This window comes from Harpia harpyja, chromosome 1 (assembly GCF_026419915.1).
Source record: "Harpia harpyja isolate bHarHar1 chromosome 1, bHarHar1 primary haplotype, whole genome shotgun sequence".
Lineage (NCBI taxonomy): Eukaryota > Metazoa > Chordata > Aves > Accipitriformes > Accipitridae > Harpia > Harpia harpyja.
In genome coordinates, this window is record NC_068940.1 from 14,489,693 (window position 1) to 14,501,652 (window position 11,960).

Consider the following 11,960-nt stretch of genomic DNA (forward strand, 5'->3'; position numbering starts at 1 on the left):
GGCTGAAAACAGGTGCCAAGATGCTCTGACTCAGGCGGTTGCGGGCATGCCCAGCAGCAGAGCTACTGGTGCCCAGGGAACACGCAGGTAAAAGACGGAGGCACTGACCGAGGCTGGATGCCTTCACAGTTAGATGGTTGCACAGCGTGCTGTGATTTTGGGCTACGCGGTCTGAAATCCACTTACGCCCTGTTGCAAGTGACAAAGTCCCCCTCTGAAGCTGGCCCTTATAAAAGCCATCCACGTTTCCTCCACACTGTTCTCTCCACTTAATTTAAGTGCACCTAATCAGGAAATCTACCTCATTGGAATATCTCTGTTAAAAATCAGGGATGCTTACTAACAATGACTGCATCTTGATCGGGATGGTAATATCACTTAATTGGGATGCCTTCAGGTATCTTAGTGGTTTGGGTTTTTTATGTCTCAAGCTCAAGCTAGTCTTGTCTGTCTGCTCCTCATAAAACAGCTTTCAGTTCCTCCTTAGTAATGATACAGGCAAACGATGATGTAAGTTACTTTAACATTTTTTGCTGCTGGCTGTTAGTTGGTGTGGGAGGGGCAAATTACCTGTTTCTGTGGGTGTTCTTGCCACAGGGACGGTTACGGTAGCTTCAGTCTCCATCCCATGCAAACCCTCCTTCTACCTCCACGGGCCTCCCCGTCACGCCGGGAGCATGCTGCAGCTCTCCAGAAGGCTTCAGTGGATAGGGAAACGCTGTTCTCTGCTACCTGGCAAGCCTGTCTAAACTGGGGGAAGCTACCAACCAAAGTGTCCTACCACAAGTGTTCTGGTTGTAACTTACTGTTTCAATGTTTGCAGCGTCCTCAACTCTTGAGAGGAAAAAGTGTGTATTAAAGGAAAGCTGTATGTCCGCCTATCTACCCAACCAACGACACTTACACCCTACAGTTATACATGTGCAATTATTTTTAAATGTAAGCCTCAGCTAAGAATCTCTGGTTCTATTTTAGGGGTAATCAAGTTAAACAGAAAACTTAGATAATTTTTAAAAATCATCTATCAAGTGTCTTTTCCTTCATGCTACGCCATCTTAAAAGCCCTGTAGTTGTATTTATCAAGTGAAGCAGCTCTAAGTAGATCATCTAGCACTGGATATAGGCTTGCAATCTCTTCTGCTTTGCAAAATAGGAGAATTGACCTTGTTTGGCTTGGCTGATGCCATCCTCACACACAAACATTAGCCACGTTGCCATCACAGCTGGCCAGCCGGTCTTGCTGGGACAGGAACTGGGGCATGAGCTGGCAGGCCGTGTGCCAGAGCCACACATCCAACGTGCAATGGTCGAGCGAAGGGGGAGCTAATGCCACCTGAATAAAAAAGAATGACCAAAAGCTTTGCTTTTATTTGGTTTCCGAGAACAAAGAAGTCTGTTTGAGGGGACATTGAAATACATACTGCCAGAGCTCTTTTCTGCTTCAGTGCAAATCTTCTGTTTCAAATCATGCCTACCAGCCTGTTTATAGATTTTCAGAAATGGTACTGCACGTGGCCTTCTGGAGGCAGGAGAGAGAGGGAAAGAATTGGAAACTACAGAGATAACATACTCAGGAACTGAATGATGACTTCTTTTACCTTTAAACGGTACACTGCTTGGTTTTGAGGACCAGAAAGAGGGGCTTGCCTGGGGTCACAGCCCATGGGACTCCTGCAGCTGCAACTTCCATGTGTTTGTTGCACAGGGCGCATTTAAAATTCCCCCCTTACGTGCATTCCCTGTGTTTTATGGAAAATAACAGATACATCTTGAGAGCTTTACTTTTTAAACTGTTCTTCCACCTCTTTTTATTATACTTTACTTTTTGCAGAGGAGTGAGACATTGTTTTCTGTATGTAAACAACTATAATGGGTTACTTCCAGCAGCGCACAAATAACTGTGCAAAGAGAGCATTTGTGGCTTCATAAAAGCACGTATGCAGATATCTAAGTTTTATTACTTGTATTACCATAGCTCCTAGGAGCCTTAAAGGAGACTGGTTCTTTGGTGTGATTGTACTTAATACCCATAAATGCCTTGTAAAACTCTGAAAACCATGCATACATCTAGCTATGCATATATATTAGCGTGTGTGCGTGTATACGTGTGCGTGCGTATACTTACACATGTCTGTAACCGCTCAACTGTGCGAAGGCATCTGCCTCTGGATTTACCAGCCAGTTTTACGAAGCCGTTCTTCGGAGGTTGAACACACCAGTAATTAGACAGCAAGGGGGAGGTTAAAAAACAGAAGTACTTTTCCTGGAAACCAACACTTTTTCATTCGCAAGTTTTATTGGCAAACCTGGCAACCAATAAAGACTTTCCTTGGCAGAGCGAGGAGAATAATGGCCTCGGCGGGGCTGGCATTGCTCGCCTCCACCAACAAGCTGTGCCTGCCGAAATCGGCACCGCGCGGCCGCAAAAAAGCCGGCGGGAAGGGGTTGCGGGGGGGGGGGGGGGGGGGGGGGATGTCTTTAAATCCCTCTTCCCCCCGCGGCGTGGGCAAGGGGAGAGCGCGGCCGTTCCGCGGGGGAGCCGCCGTGCGCGGGCAGGGCGCCGGCAGGTGCCCGGCGGGGGGGACCGGGCCGGACCGGACCGGACCGGCGGCGCGGGGAGGGCCGCGGAGCGGCGGGACCCCCACGGAGCGGCGCGGAGGGGGCGGCAGTGGCGGGGGCGGCCCGGGAGGGGGCGCCCGCGGCCCGCGCAGCGCCCGGCCGCCGCGCAGGTGGCCGCCGGCCGCGGGTGCGGAGCGGTGCGGAGCGTGGAGGCATCGTCGCCCCTTCCCTGGCGAGCAGGGGGGGAGCGAGGTTGCGGCTTCCCTTTCTTGAAGGCCTGGAGGGGCGGCCTCCCCCCCCCCCCCGCCCCCGCGGAGCTCTCCGCGGAGGGCGGGAGGCTTTCGACTTCCGCCGCCAAGGGCCGCCCGCAGCGGGGCAGCGCCCGGTCGCGGCTCTCAGCAGGGCTGCGCGCCCTCACCGACCCTCCGCCTCCCCCCCCCGCACCCCCACCTCTGCCGCACAGCCGCCCGAAAAACCTCTCAGCCCTCCAAAACGAGTATGCAAAAGGCAGGGAATAATGTATCCAGGGGCTGATCTCTATCTGCTACCTAATGACTTGCCAAGTACTTATCACTTCCCAGACTAGGAACTGTCGCTTCATTCTAATGTAAATAAACCCTTTATACAAATAAGTCTCTCCCTCTCTCTCCTCCCGTCTGCTAAGGCAATAGGTGGAGATGGAGCAGGACAGGGCTGCAAAGGTTCACGCTCCCAGCTTCGTTGCTCCGTGTGTGTTTTCTTTTATATGAATCCAGAGAATCCAATGGATTCAGCCCCCCTCCGCCCTCGCTGCCCCTCCCAGAGAAAGGAAGGAAATAAGGGAGGAAAAGGAACACAAAAGGGACAAGGGACCTTGGAAAGTAAAAGAAAAAGGAAAAAAAAAAAAATTCCATGTCTGGCTATCTTCTTGTCGGTTTAGGAGTGACTTTTTAACACCCCCAACCCCCCAGATGTTAGTATTTTACTGTGAGATGCGAAATCTAGAGAACCTACCAAATTAAAGGTTTCTTACGCGCTTGCGGGGTTTTTCTTCTGTGTGTGTATGTGTGTGTGATAGTACTCTACCTGAATAGCAGAAACACCACAAGTAGTTTCCCACAGCCTGGTTTTTTGTTTTTATTCCTAGTGCCGCGACAACTCTGGGACGCAACCTGTGTCACAGAGACGAATTATGTGTATGACCGCGGTAATTATCGTGGGAAGATGAAACGCGCGGGCTTTATGGTCTCGCTTCTGCGTTGTAAATTAAGTGCAAAATTCGCTTTTAGATACCGAATGTGAAATTAAGGCATTTCTTTTGCGAATTACACGAAGCCGATGACCGCTGCCACATTTACTGCAAAGGATAATTTATTTCTCATTCGAGAACGACAGCCTAAAAGATGCCAGGGGGAATGGAGCGCTCATTTTCGTATTAAGTTGTGTTATTTATGTCTTAAGATAAAAGACGCCCTGGATTGGAAAACTACCTCCGCTTATTTATGGAATTGTTAACCCACGTTAATAAAATAACAATCACGCCTGTTTGCTTAACTGAGTGCCACGCAAACAGACCTTGCATTTAGAGCTCGGCTTAATTGCACAGGCTGAGATGGCAGAGGTGCTGCCTGCAAGGACGGGAGGGAGGGAGAGAGGGAGGGATGGCTGTCACCTATCTCCAGCGGCTACAGAGAGGGGACTTACGGCACAATAGATTTTTCTACTGGCGAAGCACAGATTTGATACGATCACTTCCCTCCCTGCCCCCCGAAAGGATGTCAGCGGTTTTCTCCCGCGGTGTCGCCCGCTGTTTAAGGAACATGGAAAGCTGCATCCTGAGATGCAAAGAGCCGGGCTGGGTGGCTGGTTTCGGAGTTACAGGGATACTGCTGTGATGTTGGAGCCAAAAGAAAGGGAGAGAAGCGAAGCTCTGACTACGTCTAAACATAAACAGCCCGGGGCTGGAAAGCAGTTCACCTCCAGGTCTTGGAGAGGAGAGGACAACCCACAGCGAATTGTTTGGGTCCACCTGGGCTTTGCCCAGGTCAAATGGTAGCCCCTCCGCCTACCGCTCCGATGTCATCTTTCTTTCTGACATCTCCGTAAATAGGGTCGCAAATGACCACACACGCGAAGCCTCGGAGGGTTTGCAGGAAAAGCTCGGCTCCCCTGGCCCGGGGCCGCCTGTCGGGGCTCCCGTCCCGCCGCCCGGTCTTCGGGGCGGAGGCGGCCCCGGCCGTGCCCGCTGCCCGGCTGTCTGCACGGGGCCGGGGGGGGCACGGGGGCCGGGGCCGCCGCCGCCCTGCTTGGTTTCTGCGGCAGACCCAGGCGGTGCACCCCGAGCGTGGCTCTCCCACCCGGAGGCCAAGCTGGATCACAGGGCAAAGGCAGGGCGCTGGGGAAAGCAGCTCTGTAGTGCGGCGGGGTGGGTGAAACCCAAGAGCCGGGGACTCTTTCTGGGTGGTATCCAAACACACCGCGGGGAAAACTGATCTTTCTGCCTCCCTAAAACCGTTGTTTCCCCCCAACACGCGCGCACACAACCCCCAAATCGCTCTGTGAACCCTCACAATGGTGACTTTGTGCCTCGACTAGAGAAACCAGAGTCCTGCTGGTTTGAGGTATGTAACTTAACACACGTTAGTTGCGTCAGTTCGCAATTATAGCATCAGAGTGGCTATTGCAAAATATATTAGATGCAAAATACAGCGGATTAATGCCCCCCCCCTTCCCTCTGCTGAAACTCCTCGGTGTTACTCCAGCCTCTGCCTGAGAAACAGCTTCGCTACCGTGAACATTGTCCAGATAAAATGAAAAAGTCAGTAAAGGGTCCGGCTCTCAGAGCGGCACGTTACGGCCGCTCATGGGAGCCAGCGGGAAGCCCATGGAAATTGTTTTTAACGGCAGGTAATACCGTGGGAAAACCGGATGACCTGGGCTGCATGGAAACGTGCTAAAATGCCCTTTTTCTTTTCTTTTTCTTTTCTTTCTTTCTTTTTTTTTTTTTAGCAAAGCAAGAAAGAGTTTTTGAAAATATAAAGTGTTGGAATTGACATCTAGTCCAGTGCTTGCACATTTATTAATTCTGCCGTGGTGGGAGGAAAGGGAAAAACGTGTAATTAGGCAGGAGCAGGTGAAAGATTCCAGACGATGAAATACAACAGGCTAAACGGGATAATGTATTCACCATTAAAGGACTGACATTTATTACCAAAAGGAGACCCGTTATGTTTGAATATGAAAAGCAGCAGATATTAGGCTATATAAATTACCTCCTTCACATCACTTGCATCTCATTTAAAATACATATTTTTTTTAAAATAACCAACGGATTGGTGTTTCAGAGGAAAAGCCATACCTGCTAAAATACCACCAAGCAAATGATGCGCCTTTGACACGCTCCAAAGACACGCTCCCCAAAGCAATCGATCACAGTACAAAGTGTGGAAAAGGGGTTTGAAATCAGTGAAGCCAAAAGGTTCTTTTGACGTATTTGTAGTGTCACAAGATCAGGGTGGGTAATTCGTCTCACAAACACACACACACGTCTTTCCCATACAAATTCCACGTCTTAAAATAGATATAAGCTTGTTCCTTTCAACTGATCTATTATTAACGCTAATGAAGTTTCAGACGTATAGGCTACGAAGTGAATGAAGAGCACGGGTTTGTATTTCGATTATCTGAAGTACTGGTAAAAGGTACTAGTGTGCAAATACGTATACGAATCTCCCCGTGTCTAAAGTACAAAAAGTAAATCTTCATTCTTAAAATGTAACAGCAAATTAAAAGGCAAGTTTGAAAAATAAATATCCAAGCTCTCACTCTCTGCTCCCTTTGAGCTCCCGTTAAAGTGTTGTTCTGATTAGAGCCCAAATAGTCTTTCAGATATTTAGACAAAGGCAACAGCAACGCAAAGCAAATCTTCATAGCAGAACCGGCCAAACAGTTTAAGGAACATTCATTTTATTGTACTTTTTTTTCTTCTTTTTTTTTTTTCTTTTGACACACCTGACATACCACGGAGTCCACTCTGAAGAAGATTAGGAACAAAAGTACGCCCTCTCCGTCTGAGATAAATGAATAAATAAAGCAAGGACCCGCTTTCCGTATCACATCCCGTAAGGTCTGTAAAGATTACCTGAAGGAGCGAGCTAAAGACCCCGCACAAAGGAAAGCGCCCGTGTTTATAAACAGCAGAGGCAGCGGGCGCTTGATTTGCAGACGGAGGGAGGCAAGCCCTTGGTGGCTGATTAATAAAAAGGAGCTTTTGGAGGACTCGTCAAAACCTTGTCAACCGGAGGAATGCAATCTCTTCAGAAGCGTTTGGGCAGGCAGGCAGCTGGCTGCAGGCAGGGTGGTGCTGGTGGGGCAGGGGCATCCCACCCCACGCACCCCCCACCCACCCACCCCTTCCACACACACGCATATACACTTTCCCCTCCGTCCCCGCGGGCGTGGGGGGGTGGGTGGAAGGCAGGCGGGGGGAGGCAGAAGCTCCTGGCCGGGGAGGGCAGGGAGCGAGCCGGCACACCGGCGGGGAGCCCGCCCGCCGACATGGGCGGCAGCCCGGAGGGAAGGGAAGGCGAGGGCCCGACGGGGGCGTGCGGAGAAGAAACCAGACCAAGGACGAGAAAAAAAAAAAGGAAAAAAAAAAGTGGGGGAGAAACACGCGTGGCGGAGCGCGGGGTGCGCGCGTGGGTGGGAAGAGCTCCAGGGGAGCATATACATACACACACACACACACCACACATTGGTGTAGGCATGCACACGGGGCGCGTGTGCCCGGGGCGCGTGTGCTGGGGTGACCGCGCACGTAAGGACGCGGGTGGGTGCGGGGGGGAGGGCGGGCTCGCGCGGGTCGGCGCGCAAAACGCGCGGGCGCGGGAGGGTCCCCGCGGGTGCGCAGCGGCCCGCGGCTCCGCGGCGCTCAAGGCGTCCGCGTGTGCCGGCGAGCGTGTGTGGCCGGTCCCCGAGAGCGGCAACTCCCAGGGCTGCTGCGGGGATTTTTTTTCCCCTTCTTTTTTACTCTCCCTCTCTCTTTTTTTTTTTTTTTTCTCGCTCGCTCCTTTTTTTTTTTTTCCCTCCTCATTCAGAGCCCCGGGTGTCTCCCGGCCCTCATTGGCCGCCGCAGCTCGGCGGGGCGGAGCTGGGCCGCCCGCAAAAGGAGGAAAAGAAAAAAAAAAAGAGAGGAAAAAAAAAAAAAAGGAGACCGAGAGAGGAGAGGGAGGAAAAAAAAAAGGAGAAAACTGTAAGTGCGTAAAAAAGTTCTCGCCGTGGTGACGGATGCTCAAAAGTTCAGGAGTTTTTCCGATGCTTCCCAAAGCAGCCTGCGACTGAAAAAGAGACTGAAAAAAAGCGAGAGGGAGAGAGAGAGGGAGACTTTGCACTGGGAGATCGGGAAGGTGGATTTTTTTCTTCTTCTGCTCGCTCAAAAAAAGCCAACAAAACACATCCCTCTACTTTTGTCCCTCCTTTGCAGACAACTTGTTGCAGATCCCCGTGGAACAAGGAACTGGGAGCGTGGGAGCCTCTTTGCAAAGGTTTTATTTTCTTAATACTCTTTCTGCGTTTGGAAGTTGCTTTCTCCGTTGCGATTACTTTTTTCCCCCCCCCCTCCCCCGTTTTCTTTTTAAAAACATTTTTTCGCCTTTTTCACCCCCCTATTTTTTTCCCTTTTTTTGACTTTTTTTTTTTTTTTCCCCTCCGCGTGGAGTGCGGGAGCTTGCCGGTGGGCTTTCCCGGGCGAAGAAGAGGAGACTTTCGGCGCTGCCGTCGTTATTCTTCCTCCCTTTTTCCGCGCTCCGCCGGGGGGGTGGGGGGGTGGGGGTTGCCCGGCCGCCCGGTCCAGCTCGGTCCGCGGAGCGGCGGAGGGGTGGAGGGGGAAGGGACGCGCTGTTTGGTCCGGCGGGGAGGGTGGGGGAAAGCTGACGGGAGGACATGCAGGCTCGCTACTCCGTGTCCAGTCCCAACTCCCTGGGAGTGGTGCCGTACCTCGGCGGAGAGCAGAGCTACTACCGCGCCGCCGCGGCGGCGGCCGGCGGGGGCTACACGGCCATGCCGGCCCCGATGAGCATGTACTCCCACCCGGCCCACGAGCAGTACCCGGCCGGCATGGCCCGCGCCTACGGGCCCTACACGCCGCCGCCGCAGCCCAAGGATATGGTGAAGCCGCCCTACAGCTACATCGCCCTCATCACCATGGCCATCCAGAACGCGCCCGATAAGAAGATCACCTTGAACGGGATCTACCAGTTCATCATGGAGCGGTTCCCTTTCTACCGGGACAACAAGCAGGGCTGGCAGAACAGCATCCGCCACAACCTCTCCCTCAACGAGTGCTTCGTCAAGGTGCCCCGCGACGACAAGAAGCCCGGCAAGGGCAGCTACTGGACCCTCGACCCCGACTCCTACAACATGTTCGAGAACGGCAGCTTCCTCCGCCGCCGCCGCCGCTTCAAGAAGAAGGACGCCGTCAAGGACAAGGAGGAGAAGGACCGCCTGCACCTCAAGGACCATGCCCCGCCGCGCCCGCCGCCGCCCTCCGCCGCCGCCGCCGCCGCCGAGCCCGAGGGCGGCCCCGCCGGGGGCAGCGCCGCGCCGCCGCCGCCGCCCGTCCGCATCCAGGACATCAAGACGGAGAACGGCACGGCCTCGCCGCCGCAGGCCGTGTCCCCCCCCGGCGCCGCGCCGCCGCTCGGCGCCGTGCCCAAGATCGAGAGCCCCGACAGCAGCAGCAGCCTCTCCAGCGGCGGCAGCCCCCGCAGCACCCTCCCCTCCAGCCGCTCCCTCAGCCTGGAGGCCCCCGAGCCGCCGCCGCCGCCCCCGCCGCCGCCGCCGCCCCCGCCGCCGCCCCACCACCACGGCCCGGGCTTCAGCGTGGACAACATCATGACCTCGCTGCGGGGCTCGCCGCAGGCCGCCGCCGAGCTGGGCGCCGGCCTCCTGGCCCCCGCCGCCGCCGCCCCGCGCACCGGCATCCCGCCCGCCCTCTCCCTCGGCGGCTACTCGCCGGGCCACAGCTCCGTCTACGGCTCGCCCTGCGGCCAGGCGGCCGCCGGCGCCGCCGCCGGCACCTACCACTGCAACATGCAGGCCATGAGCCTCTACGCGGCGGCGGGCGGCGCCGACCGACCCGGCCACCTGCCCGCCGCCGCCGCCGCCAGCCCCGCCGAGGACCCGCTGCCCGACTACGCCATGCCCACGGGCAGCGGCGGCGGCGGCGGCGGCGGCGGCGGGGCGGGGGGCGGCGGCGGGGCGCTGGGGCACGGCGGGCTGGGCGGCGCGGCGGGCGGCCACCAGGAGGGGCACCACCCGCACCCGCACCCGCACCAGGGCCGCCTGGCCTCCTGGTACCTCAACCAGGCGGCCGCAGCGGCGGCGGCGGCGGCGGCGGCGGCGGGGGAGCTGGGCCCGCTGGCGGGCGCGGCGGGCTACGCGGGGCCGCAGCAGGGCTTCGCCGCCGGCCCGCGGGAGGTCTTCGAGGCGCCGCGGCTGGGCCTCAGCGCCTCGCCGGGCGGCGGCGGCGGCGGTGGCGGCGGCGGCGGCGGCGGGGCGGGGGGCGGCGGCGGCGGCGGCGGGGCGGGGGGCGGCGGCAGCTGTCAGATGGCCTTCCCCGGCAGCCAGCCGCTCTACCGCACCTCCGGGGCCTTCGTCTACGACTGCGGCAAGTTCTGAGCGCGCCCCGCCGCGGGGAGACCGCGCCGCACCGCACCGCGCCGCGCAGCGCCGCGCAGCACCGCACCGCGCCGCCGGCCCCCGCCGCGCCCGCGGAGGGAAGCGGGCGCACGCGAAAAGCTTTTGTACAGAGACAGCCCCAAAGCATGTCTTGGTTTGTTAAAGGACAGTGTTACTCCAATAACACGTAAGTTTTTTGGTTTTTTTTGTTTTTGTTTTGTTTTGGTTTTTAACTGCTTTCAGAAATACTTTGTCCCGCCCCCCACCCCTCTCTCTTCCCCATCCCTTAAGGTATTGTCATGCCCCGTGTTTAAAAGGGGGCGAAAAGTCCAGCGTAGAGTACCAGCTCCTTTTTTTTCTCCCCCTTCCTCTTTTACAAGGACTTGTTTTAAAATGTAAATTGCGACATAGTAATTTATTTTTAATTTGTAGTTGGATGTTGCGGACCAAACGCCAGAAAGTGTTTCCCCCTTCCCTGAAAAGTGACGTTAAAATTGACTGAAACGCTGATTTTTTCACTATATATAAAAAGGGAAACTGTATTAATCTTATTCTATCAATATTTTTCTTTTTTTTTTTTGTTGAAAATATTCTGAAGGTATTGCATTGTTTGTTTATTAATAAATTACCATTCAGTTGGAATGATCCTTTACACGTCTGTATATTTTAATACTTTCATTTAGAGAGGGAGAGAGAAAGAGAGGGAAAAGGGATTTCATAACTAACTTTGTCGCTGGAACAGCTCGTTCCCCTCCGCACAAATTCCAAAGACCATTTAGGAACTGCCAGGTCGAAAAATCCCTTTTCAGTCTCTTCTGCAATATGTTCCACTTAGTCAGCTCGCCTTATCCGCTAGGAAAAAAATACTTTCCCATGGCAGCTCTGAGTTGGCAAATAAACAAACACGTTTTCTTAGCAATTAATGGGCAAGACCTGGAAACATTTGACCATACACAGTAGTATGACAACATTACGGCTTTTTAAATAATGTGCCTATGTAAGGATATATTAAGCGGTAACTCCGAGGTAGAAGTACGTGCACTAGATTCCTGCCCTTGTGTAACTGTGTACATATCGAGCTATCGTTCTCTGTGTGTGTATTTCAAATGTATTTATATATAGGATTTACATATGTATCTATATTTAAAGAAGGATTACGTATTTATTTATAGCTTCATACACGCATTGCATATGTTTCTGAACTCCACAGTGTATAGTAGATGCCAGATATTCTGTAGTACGTATCTTCTTAAATACAATGTAAGCATGTAAATCACTGCTTCGTAGAATTGATAGCAATGCGCGCAATCACATCCGTGAAGCCGCTTCTGTAATATATATTTTTAAAGTACCATTTTATTTCAGGGGGAAAAAAAAAAAAGAAAAGAAGCAGTTGGATTAAAAGGTGCTTGTACAGTCTACCCTTACACCTTCATAGCTCTGCTTTACTCCTGTCCTTTAGGGACGTTACTGGTCTTTTGGAAGTGCCCTAATTGCTCGAACTGAAATTATTTTAGAAAGAGTTTGTGTGGGAGAATTTTTCTTATATAGTTGTTTGGGTTTGTTTTTTTTTTTTGTCTCCTTCCCTCCCTCCTTTTTTCCTTAAATCGGGAAAAACAATATCTTACCAGGGTACTAGATGAGTGCTGCACAGACTGACGTCTTGTCAGATCAAAAATCTCACCTTCTGGACGATTTGCAATTAAGAACCCACGGGCAATGGGGATCACCTTCCCCCTTTGTAA

General features: G+C 53.7%; 1 protein-coding gene across 2 annotated transcripts; it reads left to right on the forward strand.

Annotated features, from left to right (window-relative positions):
- Positions 1 to 7,722: 7,722 nt before the first annotated feature.
- Positions 7,723 to 11,960, forward strand: FOXC1 (forkhead box C1). 2 transcript variants are annotated; one of them, XM_052780340.1, is made up of 3 exons: positions 7,723 to 7,943; positions 8,021 to 8,081; positions 8,641 to 11,960. In XM_052780340.1, the coding sequence occupies exon 3, from the start codon at positions 8,653 to 8,655 to the stop codon at positions 10,213 to 10,215; it is 1,563 nt and encodes a 520-aa protein (XP_052636300.1). In that variant the 5' UTR covers positions 7,723 to 7,943; positions 8,021 to 8,081; positions 8,641 to 8,652; the 3' UTR covers positions 10,216 to 11,960. The 2 variants fall into 2 exon arrangements, with proteins under 2 accessions (XP_052636300.1, XP_052636290.1); XM_052780330.1 differs by having other exon boundaries at positions 7,725 to 7,943; positions 8,021 to 11,960.

Bases quoted from the DNA above. Each gene is read 5' to 3' on its own strand.
- FOXC1 (XM_052780330.1), top strand. From the start codon at position 8,479: ATGCAGGCTCGCTACTCCGTGTCCAGTCCCAACTCCCTGGGAGTGGTG.